This window comes from Onychostruthus taczanowskii, unplaced genomic scaffold (genome assembly GCF_017590055.1).
Source record: "Onychostruthus taczanowskii isolate IOZ18803 unplaced genomic scaffold, ASM1759005v1 scaffold41, whole genome shotgun sequence".
Classification (NCBI taxonomy): Eukaryota; Metazoa; Chordata; class Aves; order Passeriformes; family Passeridae; genus Onychostruthus; species Onychostruthus taczanowskii.
In genome coordinates, this window is record NW_024501571.1 from 3,289,511 (window position 1) to 3,306,297 (window position 16,787).

The window sequence follows — 16,787 nt, forward strand, 5'->3', positions numbered from 1 at the left end:
TGCACTTGAGTAAGAGAACAACAGGCTCTAACTAAGCTACACTGAATTTAATATGAACTCAAGACACCTCCTACACCTGTGGAGATGTTCTGACCTCCCCAACTTTCTATATATAATATCCACATGGGGTCATGTATTTATAGCACAACAGACAACTGCCTCTGTATTCATTCTGCAAGCTGGAGATGATGCCATTTCCTCCTGAATATAAAAGACTCTGCCTTTGGGTGAAGTTTCTAAATTAAATTAAGAATATTCCCACTGTAATGGCAAGCATGCTGAGCTATCAGGTTTTCAAATACAGTGAAAAGTGAGATGTGGTAAACCACATTTTAAATTACAGAGAGAATAAACCATTAATTTTAGAAATGAGGTGTGAAAAGAAAGAGCTTTCTTCAGACTTAGCTCTCATTCAAAGAATCAGAGAAACTCCTCAAAGCTTCATCCAATAATTTTGATTTTATGAAATTCCTTACCTAAAAGCTTGTTTTCCTTGACAAAGCATCTGAATTCTGCACCAGGGATTAGTTCACACCATTTGCGAAGAACAAGCTGTGGAGGAAAAACAAATGACAAAGCATTGTTTCAGACGACAAAAGTAACAGCATCCTTTTGTCAACAGGTCTGCCTTTTAGAGCTACAGTTTCACTGTAATGATAAGATAACCACTGATACTAGAAAACAAAATAATCTTAAATCTGCACTTCACATAATCATCTTTGAAAATATTTCAAAACAATTAGATTTTATATTAATTTCAGAGAATCACAGAATGCTTTCAGTTGGATAGCATCTCTAAAGATTGTATAGTCTAAACTAGCTTAAAGCAGAAAGGTTCAGATTGGACATTAGAAACCATGAGGACTGTCAGGCATTGGGAGAGATCCCTCACAGAGGTTGGGCAGCCTCTACCCACTGAGGTTTTCAAGACAGATTTTATAAAATGCCAAGCAAGACAATATGATCTCATTCCTTACCCAGCTTTGAGCAGGAGGATGGACTAGACACTTCCTGAGGTCTCTACTCACCTTAATTATCTTATGCTCTTCCACTGTGTACAGTATTTATAACTGTGAAGTCATTTATGAAACAACTTCCAAGTTACATTAATGATAAAGCATGGAAAATAAAAACCCTGCTGTACAACACAACAAATCTGTCATGGAATTGGCAGAAAGTTGCTCCCTAGTCAAAGGAGCTGATGAGCAGAATTAAATTTATCCAAATCAACCTCTATTCTGGTACACACCCAAGCAGAATTCTGTGACGCCTTTGAAGGCGCAAACCAGTTAAAATAAGGACACGGGACAGGAATAGAAAGCAAACTATTATAGTCAATAGGACAGACTGCCTGGGAATTAAAGCATCTTTCTGGCACTTTCTCAAGTTTCTGTATTTCCTAAGCTGAAATATTCTGAAGGATTTATGCTTTTGAAGGCCCCAGTTACTGCTACTGGATGCTGGAAACTCCCAAACCTTTAAAGTGCAGCAGAAAGCTTCAGTAACCAGAGATGACATTCCTAACTACAGTGTTAACATTAAACTCTTTGTTCCAACTTTTAGATGTCCTGTATCTTTAAAGCACACTTGATAGTGCTTTAAAAGCACTGTCACCAAGGTTCATTCACTTTCAAAAAGCCCTTTAAGCCTACAGCATGATGACAAATGTTATATTTACATAAAAACTATTATTAGAGAGATGACTAGATATTACCACAAGAGCAGTAGCTCCACATTAACAGTTTAAAGCATCTCTAGCTGAACATTTTGATCTGGTAACAAACATAGGAAACCAGATGTGACAGAGCAGTTCAGGATGTCCCCAGCCACTGCAGCAAACCTCACCCTTGGTAACCTCAGTGTGATGTTCACAAGCAGCTCACCATCAAGAATATATTACTTTGAGCTACTTGTCCTTCCTGTCACAACCTGACAGACATGAGAGGACATTGCAAGGAAGCTTCTCAAATCTGCACTTTAGCCCACCTGATCTGCAATTAAATGAACTTCTTATGACCTGCAGTGCTGAACCAGACTTCCCTTCATATTGAAAGCAACATGAATAAAACAAACACAACACATTTAATGGACAGAAATCCAGTCACAAATGTCACCCAGCCTGTGAGCAATTCTTTTAAATTACTTAGAAATCCTGCAAGGTGTCCTACCTCATAGTTCAAGGAAGGATCAGGGGAATCATCAGTACAGTGAATAAATCTGGAAAAGTAAGGCACAAGCTTCAAAATCTGCTTTACATGTAAGATTTTAGCCATAGTGAGAAAAATAACCCCAAACTGTGAAACATAAGAACTACTGTTAAATTATTTCCAATATGTATAAAGCAAGTAAATGCAACGCATAACTCTCCTTTTGACAATTATAATGGGAAAAAGCCAGAATCATCACCTCTTTTATTCTAGTATAATTTGGAAGCAGTTAAATCTGGACAGGGATGTGTCCAAAAAGTGTTTATTCACTGTTGATTTATTTCTGTTTGAATCAACAGTGCTGCTCTTTCCCCCTTGTATTGTTATGTTGGCATAACTGAATTCTCAAAAAATCCAATAAACTTGAGCAATCTAATCCAGTTGCACTGCAGCATGTTTTGCCAAGTACTTTTAATGTTTAACTTCCCAAACCACACAACAGAGACACATCATCATGCCTTACAGCAGTTCATTTCCATGAATAAGGGATGCAAAACAGCGCTGCTGCTCGGCACTCCTGATTCCATAGCATGGTATTTTCTAAATTAAGAGCCTGAAGAAATACTCTTAGAAATCCCTTGAGAGTGGGAATAAACAAAACTATTTCCACAACTCCAAGCAGATGTCAAGGTTTTGTCCCTTGTGAGGAGCTGACTCTGTCAGTCTCCTTTCAGGAGCTAGCAAGAATGGAGGAAGTTACAAGCCAAGTCAACTTCCATGTACCTTTTTGTCATTTTACAGTAAACCTTGCAATAGATTCTGTAACTTTCAAAAGGTATTCACAGAAGAACATGTGTTTTTCTTCGAATTCTACTCCCTGACTTTATTGGCAACAAACTGCTTGGAAGCACAGAACTGTGTTAAGGGTCACTGCTGAGCAATAGTCCTAAATACAATATTTATAGGATCTCCTTTTGGCAGAGAACTTCATTCAGCAACCCAAAAGTCTCACATAAACACTGCATTTGTAAGACATGGCTTCCCAGCCTTTGGTTTGAAGTGAAGAGCTATTGTAAGAGTTCATTCTGTATGCTGCCAGCAGAAATAAATTTCACACATTTTAGTCTAGATTTTAATATCCACAACACACAGAAAAGTAGGGCAATACAGGCAGGCTTTCCAAAAGCACAGTGATCAAACAGATCACATATATATATCTGTAAGCCTGTGCAAACAGATAACATCCTTCAACTACAGTTTAGATTCCCCGCAATTTAAGATCTGTCAAGGCAACAGAAACAAACCCATGAGAGCTCACAGTTTTTCTAGAGTCAGAATTCCTCTCTTACTAGAGTATATGCCTATCATGCTGAAGAAAATATCCCCCCCACACACAGAGCCAGTAATAAACTCTATCTACAAAGGCAGCTGAAGTCCAGCAGTTTTACAGTGTCTTCACAGGAGGACCTGCATTACCTCTCACAGACTCCATATCTGAGACTGGGGTACTTGCAATCTGCTTCATTCCAATAACAGTCTTTGCCAGCAGGCAAAATAACCCAGCCTTATAATCAAAATTATTCCCTAACTCAACCCTCAAATATTTTGGGTAAGAGCTATGTGCGGAAGGATGGTTTCTCTTCCCTTCCAAGTCAGAAAATTAAATCATTGGGTGGCATCCCAAGCCCTACAGATTGCAGGTATCACTGCCAAATCAAGCGAACAGGCAAAAATACTGCAAGACACAGTAAGGGTGGTTTTTTGAGCCTTAATGACACAGGACTAAGAACAAATGAGGGAAAAAATGGATGAACACAGCACAAGACAAAATAAATTCATGTTTAATCTAATTTTCCTTTTTAATATTATCACGAATTTTCATTGACAAAAGGCCACCTTCGTTCAGGGAGTAAATTTTGGGTGACTTGAGATTGCAATTTTATATTTTTTACCAGCTCATTGTAGCATTTATTGCTGAGACCCATCTGAAGTTGTGTATTAAAGATGGGCTTTTGATCTCTAGAGGCACAATGCTAAGTGGGGTGTCTTCAACCCACATCCTATTCAGGTCTGGACATACTTGAAAGAACAATCAGAAAGATGTCAGGAACCCCGAACTGAGACATGCCTGGGCTGTATTTTCTGAAGCCTCTGAAAACTGTCTTTTTGAATACTATGGGTGAAAGGATCAAACTCTTCTGTTGTGTCGTGGTCAACAGCTTTTTTTACAGTTACCCTTGGAAGTCAAGACCAGAAGGATCAAGATCTCTTTATAGGTGGCAGCTCTAAAACTCCAAATGCGAATACTTGACCACAGGATATGCTACAAAAAGTGATTATGCAGGTCAGTTTTCAACACTAAGAAAAGCAATTTAATAAGGTTGGCAAGTTTCTCCAGTACCTACCCTGCTAAGAAAGTCATGAACTCATCTGCAAATCACTGAGAGAATTAGAAACTATTATGAATATGATGAGAATTGTAAAATTTATTTTGTACCAGATACTTCCCTGTTATTATCTCATGGTTTATTTTAAAATCTTATTTAAAAAAGAATAAGAAGTTTTAACAGCCTTTGAACTGTATCTTTATTCCTTCAATATTAACCTTTCTGGAACTCTGAGGCACAAAAGAAATAGGAAATTCATACACCACTGAAAAGAGAATCTTGTACCACACTGTAAATTGCTTGGAAAAATGGGCAAGAGTAAAATCTCAAGATAAAAAAAAAATTGCCATCAAAGGCCTCATTTTCCACATCCTCTCGTGTGTAACTGCCTACCTTGAAACAGTTTATATTAAAGCCTAAACTATCAGCTCCTGCAAAAAGATACTGGAGTGCTAAGGCACATTATTCACAATCCAACACTGCCTCCTATGTTTTGTTAGGAGAACACAGGCTGTTATTCCTCCACATCTCAAAAAATGTTAAAATTCCCCTACAATTTGAAATTCAGTATTAAAAGGATTAAGTCTGGCATCAGAAAGGATGTCAGAATGCAGAGGCATTATCACATCATTAGAAGTACTGCTAATATTTCTACCAGTCTCAAGGTGAGCAATTAATCATGTTTTAACAAAACATAATCCACCCATTCTAACAATAAGGAAGAAAACTGTATTTTACACCAATACATCCATCAGGGCTATACAGAGCTTTTTGTTCAAAAGAGGAGTTTTAATCACTTAACAGAAATCCCAGTTAGAAAGGGATTTTTTTTATCACATATATTCAACACTAAATTTCTGAAAGCCTACATTAATGCCTGAAAAATTAAGATCACACCACCCACAAGATTTTTTTAAAATTAAAATACAATTCTGACTTTGAAGCAGAAACAACATCAACTGCATTAATGAGCATACCACTCTGAAGTCATTGTTAATTTATTTTAAATTAACATGCTGTAAAGGTAATTCATTAGTCTGAACTCTTCAACCAAGGTGTCAGATCATGAGAGAATCCAAACTTTTAAAACAGTCAAAGCAATTTAATCATGCTCAGTATATTTGCACTGAGTCCATATTTTTTAATAGTTTGTATTGAAGCATTACATGGTTGAAGTTTTCTCGGAACTTGAGACAGTTGAGAATTACAACAAGGGCATTCCCTGGCCTGAACAATGTTTAGAGGCAGACAGGAAATGGGAGAGGAAGAAAAAGGCAAAGAAAGTGGTTTGCCTTAAGTCTCACATCAATGACTTAGATTTCTAGGTCAAAACCCAGATCTACAAATTGCCATTGCAGCACGTTTACCATATTATGACCCGTGATGTGGATATTGAAGTTTATAAATTTGCACAGGAAAAAAAACAACAACACCAAAAAGAGGGTATGCAGCATTTCAGCTGTTACTTATGTAGGGCAAGAAACCTTTAGACCATACTGAGTATTATTGACAAAGTAGAAATATAGTGCATTTCTCCTCTCTCCAAGCAGTCCTTCCAAGGGATTTGGATGCATTATGTATGTAATTTTCACTTGTTCAGCACTTCAGGTTCTTATGCCAGCTACATTTTTAATTTCTGCTTGCTAAGGACTAGTGAACTGGCAGCTGATCAATAGTATAATTAAGGACGACCACTGTTCTGATTTAGCAATAATCATTGCACTGTTTGGGGACATTCTGTACAAATAACTTTGTAATTTAGAAATGCCAAGCTGAGACTGGACAATAATATATGCTTTAATCAAGTATGACAGTCATAAATTACAAGATACACACAGAGGCCAAGGTGATTTCCCACAATCATGACATAATCTTTGCTTTTTTACCACCTTAGCTGTGCTATCTGGTGGTCTTATCATATTGGAAAAGGAGCCTAAATGGACTGGACCAGTGGAGTTTGAGGTGTTGCCTTTCTGCAAGAGGTTATGTGGCATTCACATTCTCTGAAAAAATCCCTTTGCCCAGGATTTTTCTCCTGAGAAGTTGAGAAGCCTCAGAGAAAAGGAAAACAATTCTTATCTCATTTTCTTCTCCTCTGCTTTGCTCATGTGGAATGTGTTTGGAGATTGTTTCATTAGGTTCTGGTGTCAGTTGTTTTCACTCATTGGCCAATCAGTGCCAAGCTGTGTCAGGACTCTGGAGAGAGTCATGAGTTTTCATTATTATCTTTTTAACATTCTGAAAGTATCCTTTCTGTATTGTTTAGTATAGTATAGTTCAGTATTCTTCAATATAATATAGTATCATAAAATAATAAATTAGCCTTCTGAGAACATGGAGTCAGATTGATCATTCCTCCCTGCCATGGGGGCCCCAGCAAAGGTTACCCTCCCACAGCAGCATCAGGAGGAGGGAATGTGCTTGCTATGGGCTGCTCAGCCACTACTGTTCTTGTGTGAACTTCAGGTGAAATCACTGATACTTCAAGTCAACAGCCATGCTGTGAAACCTCACACCACAGCCACGAGAATGTCTTCACTGCCTCTCCCACCAAGCCAGTGCTGACTGCAGGGGTGAAGAGCTGAGGCCCTGACTGGAACTGATACAAGATTAAACTGGACAGAAAATACACTGATTTCAGTATCAGTGAAGGTGGTTGAACCAATTCATTCTACCATACAAGGAGTTGCCACATCTAAATCAAGTGGCACTTGCTGAACACTTGCTTGTCTCTGAGACTCACTAGAAAACAGTTAATCAAACAGGAATTCTGCAAAGAGCTCTGGGTACTTTTTGCTGGACTTCTCTGTACGTGAAGACAGTAAATACAAACTCCATACTATCAGACCTACAAGAATCAGTCCTGAAAGCCAGTGCAACAAAATTTTTACTGCTCAACTCTGTGAGCAAGCCATCCTCCAGACACCCCACCTCTCATTAGGGGAAACCATGAAAAGCAGCTCCTTGGGAAGGCATCAAAGGCTTCTGAGAATTCACTCACCTCTGACATGTAAACTATAGATTTCCCATTTCCCCCATTCCTTTCATTCTCTGTGACTTCAGAATCATGAATTCTTCATTCTTCACAATTATTTCCCAAACCCAACATACTTTTCAAACCGTTTTATCACTCCAATATCTTCTCCCCTCCTCCTCAGTCTCTTCCCCAGCACCTCCTTTCATTGCAGGTTAGGCATGATGTAAAACCCAACATCAGAATTTGACTTACAGCCTTGCTGTCAAGAGCCCCTTTTTTTTTTTCATGCACCAAAAACTGAGGAAGAGAGTCTCATTAGAGCTGCAGGAATAAAAATCAAGGCAGTTGCACAGCACTAATAAAACTGGTCTCACACTTTAAAAAGAAATTTTTTATCAAGACATAAGCCACTTGACATGAAACTTACACCTATTAACCCCCTATAAGGCACCTAGAACAATGGCTTTGCATTTGACTGAGTCTCCTAAAATATCCTGTACAGTAAATAAGCATTGAATAATTACTGGAAAAGAATCTCTCAGATACCAAGCCGTGGATTGCCCCTTTTCTTTGAAATTCTGCTTGTCTAGGAAAAACAAAAAAGTAACCATAGTAACAGAAATATCAACTCCAGAAATCTCATTTTCTTTCAGAAAAATGCTATATTTTAGAAATGAGTGACATAAATCAAGGAGATGCAGGTACTACAGGAGGAAACTGTTCCTATACAATTAAATACTCCCTTCATGTGACCAGATAAAAATCAACCCTGAGCACATCATATTTTAATCTGTAATTGCTATCCTTAGACACCTGGAATGTATTTGTTTCAAGAGCTACAAGAACTTGCATTCAGAACAAGCTCTAAAATTATGTGAAATATGTTAGCAGAAGTCTCAAGCATCTTTCAGGCAGCCACACAAACCTCAACAGCTTTAAAATAAGAGGACAGGTAAAGTCACACTGTATTACCATAAGAAGTGGCACCAATAAGGAGGGTAGCAACAAGTAAACACCAAGAGGGGTGGGAAGGCAAAACATCTCAAGAATACAACACGACTTGCTCTGAAAAGGTAGTCAAAAAAATATGGTCTTAGTCCATAGTGTCAAAGCACACTGGTTGCATGTGCTACTTTGATGTCTTTCTGGTTTGCTTTTGGCTTTTTGTGGCTGTGTATAACTAAGATTGTCTGCTGGAAATCGACTTACGGCTGAGTGAGGTCACGAGTGATGAAGTCTGAACTCTTGAAGAGGAGGAAGATGTCACTGAGAGCTTTACATTTCAGAGAGCTGTTCATTGCTATCCAGTAGGCATCCTAAAGAAACACAGAGCTTACCTGAAACACACCTTTATGAGCAGGAGAGACTGAAAACATCAAGTCTATCTAAATATCATGCAACATTTGAAATACATGCAGAAAATTATTTCTTATTTTGAGGTAAATTTCATTAGTGGTTAAAAGAGACAAAATAGTGCTTGTTTTTCTTATGAATACTCTGATGAAAGCAGTGTAAATTCATTTGCAAAAATAAGTTTTTGCCTTACTGCTTCCAGGAACTTTCTTGGAATGCTTGACTGAACACAATATCTCTTCAGAACACATAACAACAATATTTGGGTGCACTCATCCTTACAGTATAGTTAAGAGTACCTAAAATTAACTAGAGGAAAGTTTGCCTTTTTTTTTAAACTGTGGTACTTTTCATCTTTATACCAGGTAAAGTTTTCAACTAGTATCCTGACCAAGAAGAGCCTGCCATCACACCACCATCTGTGACCAGGATACAGGTTTTAGATAGTAAAGTCAGTGCTGCCATGCATCAGCCTCCCTAAAAATGCACCATCACCATCTAGTGATAGACAAGATATGAGTACTTAAAATTAACTAGAGGAAAGTTTATTGCCTTTTTTTTTTTTTTGAAATTGTGGTGCTATTTATCTTTATACCAGGAAAAGGTTTCAACTAGTATCCTGAACTAGTTTTAGATAGGAAAGTCAGTGCTGCCATGCATCAGCCTCCCTAAAAATGCACCATCACACCTAGTGATAGACAAGATATCAGTGATGGATTCCACTTAGAGTGAAGAATCTTCACTGATATCTTGTGTATCATCTCTTCCTTCATCAGAACCACTAGTCTCTTCTTTCCAAAGCATTGAGAGAAAACAAACACAAAACATTTTGTATGACAAGATCTGTTACAAGTTTTGGGAGCCAGCATTCTTACCCTTGGAGCACTCCAGTTGAGTTTAGGAAAAACACTGCCACCCAAGGAACTTATTGCTTCCTGAACTTTAGCTGTGAACTCAGGAAATTCTGGTGCCTGAATGAAGAACAACAGCAAAAATATAAACTTCAATCCATTTAATAGTGTAGACATCTTCTAAATCCTATTAGAAATAAGTCCAAAATCAGTATGAACCTCAGAAACATAGTGCACAATAAAATCACTTAAATAAATCACTTAATCAAATCTGTCATTTTTTTTCAATCAGAGAAGACTGAAAATGCTCCAGTTCTCACTCTCATTATTAGCAAGTAACATGAACTTCAGGAGAAAACCCAAAACATCCTAACAGCCACCATGAAAACTGCAATAGCTGGCAAAAATACAAGTCAAATAACCAAACCTTAAATCCTTACCTGTTTGTTTATATCCTATGGTAGATTATTGTATACAAATAAGATCCAGTAATATTTAAACTTAAAAAGAGTGATTTTAGAATTAAACATATCTTTATTAATTCACAAGCAATTTGAGTGACAGCTGCTCATTTAGGCTCTAGTTTTACAAAATGTTAGTAATACTTTAACTAATCAGCTCTTCAGTTAGGTCTTGAAGTAGCTGCTTAACAATATATTGATTCAAAATAGAGGACAATGCAAAGGTTGGACTAGAAAACCTTGCCTTATAAAGAACATGGAAAATGTAAGATTGAGGTAAAAAAACCCCAACTCTTCAGGTTGCTCCAAATTCTACTCTGAATGTGGTGCTACAGAAAAAAAACCCAACAAAACAGGTTGCTGACCTTTAAAATAATATGAAAGGATTTGAAGCATATGTCAAAGATTTTTCATATAACAGAATTTATAGCAAGAAGTATATAGGAACACTATTTCTATTTTGAAACTCAATTCAAAAGTAACTCCTAGGCTAAAGTTAATTGATGCCTCTTAAACAACAAAGCCCTCACAGCCATACAAATGAATAAAAAATCTCATACATTCTGCATCTCCTCACTGCAGCTTCCCCAAATGCAAACACTTAAAAAAACCTCACATTTTAGTGCAGTGACCTAGGCTGAATTTCAAGCATTCTGAACCTTTCCTTCAAACATTACCTAGTCTCCATGGGAAACTACACTCGGAAAACTGAAAAAAAAACCACTTCTCTAATCTTATTTTTAGACTTTCAGTTGATTCTACAAACTGCTCCTACAAGAAGTAAAACTCTTCATCCACTGCATTCTGATCCAAGCTTCTCTTGTTTTGACAGGAATCAGGAGTCCTACTATATATGTAAAACCAGCACATACTAAGCCTCCTTGGGAAAATGTTACCAAGGTGTTATTTGATTAACAAAGGGGATAAATATACACACAAGAGGAAAGTTCTACAACTGCATAAACAAGATGGACTCCAACATTTCCTGAATTTTGAATGCCTGGCTTTGTAACCATTAATATTAATGCAAGTTATTCTAAAAGCAGAATTTTCTGCCCCTCCACTTCCCTCATGAGGAAGCTGCAGACTTACCTAGATATACTAGAGTCATTTGCTCTGTGCTCTTCTGACAGGTAAATACCTCTTAATGATGTATTTCCTTATTGTGTTCTACATTATAACAGAACCTGATTCAAAACTCTGCTATTACTTATTTAGCATCATTACCATGAGCTTGGCAAACCATATGATGGATACTAAAACCCTTGTTTTAAATAATTTATAACTTAAGGAATCTAGGTTATCAAAGGTTAAATATTTGAACTGAAGATTAATCAGTGTGCACAAATTTGAAATGTATTCGTTTTAAACTCTAGGCTATAAATTCTGTGCTAGCAGAAGCACCACTCAAAGCAGGGTTGTAATTATATGGCACCTAATCCAACATGAGCAATTCCACACCCTGATGAACATTAGGGAGCTAAAGGACTGAAGTCACAGCATCGATGGCAGACAAGTGCCTTGAGTATTTTAATTCTTACAGAGACAGGGCAACAGCAAATTTTAAAAAAAAGATATAAGAAAAAGATCAAGAAAGCCTGGTTCGGATCCATTATGATCTTGATTCCACGTGCAAGGAGACCATAAAGACAGGAAAGTAAAAAAAAAAAAAAAAACACCAAAAAAACATGATGGAGATGTACTTAGGAGAAATAATGGCACGTCAAGAGAAGAGCTGTGAAAATTGAGCTGCAGGGGCTTGGTTTCTTCTGCATCCAATCTGATTAAATAATTTGGAGATACTCAAAGTGGTGAAAATGAAAGACAGCTATATTTAGAGCTGTACTGCAGTTCATTTCCTAGAGTCTAATAAGTGTATGATTGTCAGGGATGAAGAAAAAGTGTTTTGTTTTAGTTACATAAAACTAAGCCAGCAAAACATTTTGAAGTTGCAGACATCTATACTGCCATCCATCTAAAATGGTCTGAAAAATGTTAAATACAGCAAGAGATATCTCTAACCAGCAACAAGTTTGTATCACAAGGAAGGAAACTGCTGACAAACCCACACTGGGCTTTCACAGGACCTTACCTTAAGTGTTGTAGTGTTCTCATCATCTGACCACTGTTCAAAATAAGAACAAACCAAGGGTTACCAGCTTCCTGAGCCATCCTTTATCATTTATGAATAATTTAATTCATGAAGCCTCTCACAATATGTACATCAAATTATTGCCCCAGACAGCATAACATCATCATCCTGCAATTATTTTGGCTGTAAAGTAAGACAGGAAAAACACTGTATATTCAGCAGGAGTACTACTCTAAAGCATTGATAACAAGATACCTGTATGTATTTCAATTTTGATTTACATCAGAAAGATGGACATTTCAGAACTCAGTCTTCCCTATCTACAGCTTGTCTCCAGCTCCAGAACTTCCATCCTTAGACCCATGATCCATTAGCTTCACTTTTATTTATTTTTCATCTCCTTGTTGTACCTACTGTCACCCTGCAATTACAATATTTTTCAGTGTTTTCCCTCTAGAATGGCCTTCTGAGATATTATGGCCTCAGAAACTTTCACTGTTTCTTCAAGTAACTACTCCAAATATACTCCTAATTTTTCAGGGCATGAAACAGCATTAAGTTCAATTTCAACATTCCCCAATCATTATTACAAATGCAATTATCAAGAAATGAAAAATTAAAAAAAAAAAGTCTTCTGTGAAAGAGCATAGAAATAGCTTAAAGTTTCCCTGACTTCACAGCATAAGTGATCACATCTTTATGTTTTTCATGGCAACTACCACATGATAATTATTTCTGTGAAGGACTCTCCACATCTATAAATCAGGCAGAAAAAGTTATACACTCATATTTTTCTCAAGAGACTTGACATTAATTTGCATTTTACACTGACCTGTATCTCCTCTGCATCATCACTCCCCTCCTGAGCATGACTTGGCGGATCTTCTCTGAAACAAAAAATTAACAGGAAAAAAAATCAAGCACTGGAGTTTGACTTGGCCATGCCCATTACATTTCCACAGCATTTCCAGCCCTTGATGTCAAAATGTTTTCATAAGAAGATTAAACATCAAAACCCTGGCAGAGGAAAATCAGAGATGCCAGTACTGAAAACTAAAGACCAAATAGCTGGCATTAGGCTTAGGTCCTTACCTGGACACTTTGCTTCTTTTAAATTAGAAGATCAGTTTTTGCTCTAAAACACCATAATTGAAGCTTTTCAACACTCTGTCAATGATTCCTTTCCAACTGTACTCTACTCTGACATAAACACAAATTTATTTTTTTTTTAAATAAGCTCAATTTAAATTTTTGCCTCCATACTCCCTTTCCAAGTAAAAATTCATAAACCTTGAGTTTCAAATGTTGACCTGTGAATTTCTGGCTCTGAAAAGAAAATGTCCTCACACTCAGCATATAAGCAAAAGAAGATCCCATGGAAAGTGGAGAGTGCAGCAAACAGGGCAAGGTAAAATGCACATCCCTGCCAAAAGTCAATTCTTACACAAGCTGAGTCTCTGCAATCCCTCAATGCACTTCCACAGGGACTAAACCATCAATCCATTTTTTTGAGATCTAGAGGACAGATAGGGGTGCACTGAAGGTTAGAAGCAATCTTGGCCTTGACTGCAAGATCATCACATTCACTTATAACTGAGGAAATTCAACTCAGAGAAAAAAATGTTTTCTAAAAGGGATTTTAACTGCAAACATCTTAAAAATGTAATTCAAGTCAATCATACAGCTGTCCATTACTCCATTGAAGACAGCAAAATTGTAGAACACTGCTGTTAAGTCAAACCTTCCATTTCAGCTTTTCTGAAGGATTATTAAAATATACAGCTGCTGCTAAATAAATTGCACAATTCTGCAGATGCAGGTGACAATACTACTTCTGATCCAAGATAGTTTAAAAAACAATTCTATTTTTCTGGATATCCTTTAATAAGAAAAATAATTTAGAAATGAAAAATTAAACCCTTTCATGTTTACAAGGCATTTAAACAGCTTCAATGTTTATATAAATTGATAGCTGATGAATCAAACCAAGCTCCCTTTCACTCACAGCCTCACTGGTTGCTCTGCAAGGGGCAAACTACCAGTTAGGGAATCATGGAGTGAGGACTGATTTTTGAGTTTGATCATTAACAAGATGCATGCAGCAAGCATTCCACAAGGAAACCACACAGTGAGAACCTACACAGAAACAAAAAGCAAGGCCTGTGATCTTACCAACTGTTCCTGCTACCTCTCCACCTCATTCTTCATCCAAAATCCTGGCATGGGTGCTCATACAGGACATTCAGCTTTGTCATATGCATGGATTGCAAGTGATTATATAAAATGTTACTAATTACTGAGTCTGTATATAGCTTATTTTATTGAGAATTGAGCTCAGGTAATGTCACTTCACCCCTGGACTGCCATGGGACAGGTCAAGCCTGTGAACTGGACCCAACCAGATCCAAAGAACCAAACACAAACCAGCAGCTGAGCATCCCAGAGACTGGTACATTCCCTACAGAAAGGTGGACAAAAAAAAATGAAAGGACTTTGTCCACTTGGTCTAGAAAGAATTGCAGTTCATGGATTTTAGGATCTGCTTCAGGCATCAGCAAATCCAGCTGTACTAACAACAGTCAGCCCATTCACATGCTCACACAGTGTGAGGTGCACTGCAGGCACACTGGTCAAATTGAAAAACTCATTATGCTCAATACAATATGTATATACAAAATGGTGCTGTGAAGGAAAAATGGCACTAATACTTGGAAGCTGGGGAGAAAACACACTTTACCTTCCAGAAACCACCAGTGTTCCATCATCCAGCAAATATTCTTTCACATTCTCTGGCAGGGGAAGAATAACACTGGAAAAAATGTGAAAATCTCTTTAATAACTTATTATTATTTGTTGTAATAAAATCCTAGTGGAACAAAGTAATTTGTTTTTTTTTTTTTTCATAGCAGATACCCTCACTATACTATGTTTTATCCTCTAACATTATGGAAGAAAATTCTCTCACCCATCTTATCCCTCACCCAAAAAAGCAATGCCCATTTTCCCTCCATGGATGCACAGGACAAACATTTTAGATGAAATATACAAAAATGCCCCACTCCTTCAAAGCTCTAAGAAATTCCAAGTAAAATTGTGTGCAGCTTGTGAGGAGACAACATGTTGCTCAAGCTAAAGGTTTTCTGAAATCCAAATCAAAATTTGCCTACGCCATCCGAACGTTCCAAAAATGCAGGACTATCACCAAACTTGCCAAAAATAAACCCGTGTTAAACACTAAGAAAGATAAAAGATCAAATACTTTGATTACTAAAAGCATGATGTCAGCACTTTTTGATCCAACAGGGTGGCTATCTCGACTTTCCTGAGCTACCGGTAGCTCTTGTAACCATCCCATGACCTGCAGCAGCACCTTAGAAACTGCAGAATTTTCTGTGGCTTCCAGAAATACACAGAAACACCAAGGTGGCCACTTGGGTTGGATCTATCCAGTCACAGTTTAAGTAGGCAAGTAGGAACAGTGTGGATACCTTCTGATGCTCAGCATGGAGTCCCACCAGGAGAGCAGGGAGCACAGGGATACCTGGCCTGCCCCAGGGCTTCCCAAAACACTCCCTTGGGATGTAGAGACAAGACCTCAGCTCCCTGGACTGCAGCTGATGGCTCAATCAATCCTTCACCACCTCCAGCCCAGCTCTGCCCCACACAGGTGCCCTCTATCCCACCCAAGCCCACAGAATCCCAAAATGGTCAGGCTGGAGGGACCACAGGGCTCGTCTGCTCTGACCTCCCGGCTCAAGCAGGGCAATCCCAGAGCACAGGGATGTGTCCAGACCCTTCTGGAATATCTCCAGCGAGGGAGACTCCACAGCCTCTCTGCACAAGCTGTTCCAGTGCTCGGTCACTGCACAGGACAGAAATTCTTCCTCATGTTCAGGTGGAACTTCCTGGGCATCAGTTTCTGCCCTTTGCCTTCTATTGCTGGGAACCACCAAGCAGAGCCTGGTCCATCCTTTGGCACCCCCTCTGTAGATATTTACATCATTAATAAAGTCCCCTCTCAGTCATCTCTTTTTCCTTCCAGTGACCTGAAAGGAACTTGCAGGAAAGATGGAACAAGGCTATTTACAAGAGCTTGTAGTGACAGCACATGGGGGAAGGGGTTCAAATTAACAGATAGTCGGTTTAGATAGACATTAGGAAGAAATTCTTTCTTGTGAGGGTGGTGAGGCCCTGGCACAGGCTGCCCAGAGAAGCTGTGGCTGCCCCATCCCTGAAGGCTGGAAGGAGCAACCTGGTCTAGAGGAAGGCATCCTTGCCCATGGCAGGGGATTGAAACCAGATGATCTTTAAGGTCCCTCCTAACCCAAACCATCCTGTGATCCCAGACCTGAACAGGCCCAGCTCCCTCAGCTTTTCCATTCCCTTAATCACGCTCGCAGCCCTGCAGTGGAGCCGTTCAGGAGCTCCACGTCCCTCCTGCTCCGAGGAGCGCAGAAGTGGACGCAGCAGTGCAGGTGAGCCTCAGCAGGGCTGAGGGGAGGGGCACACACCCTCCCTC

General features: G+C 38.5%; 1 protein-coding gene across 1 annotated transcript in view; it reads right to left on the reverse strand.

The window, feature by feature from the left end:
* Positions 1 to 16,787, reverse strand: part of CDC123 (cell division cycle 123) — a 30,922-nt gene that overhangs the window by 13,883 nt on the left and 252 nt on the right. The window contains exons 2-8 of the mRNA XM_041413459.1: positions 15,006 to 15,077; positions 13,101 to 13,155; positions 12,269 to 12,301; positions 9,740 to 9,835; positions 8,721 to 8,827; positions 2,169 to 2,217; positions 477 to 552 (exon numbers count right to left, since the gene is read on the reverse strand). Of these exons, the coding sequence (XP_041269393.1) occupies positions 477 to 552; positions 2,169 to 2,217; positions 8,721 to 8,827; positions 9,740 to 9,835; positions 12,269 to 12,301; positions 13,101 to 13,155; positions 15,006 to 15,077 (488 nt within the window). The remainder of the gene's footprint in view (positions 1 to 476; positions 553 to 2,168; positions 2,218 to 8,720; positions 8,828 to 9,739; positions 9,836 to 12,268; positions 12,302 to 13,100; positions 13,156 to 15,005; positions 15,078 to 16,787) is intronic.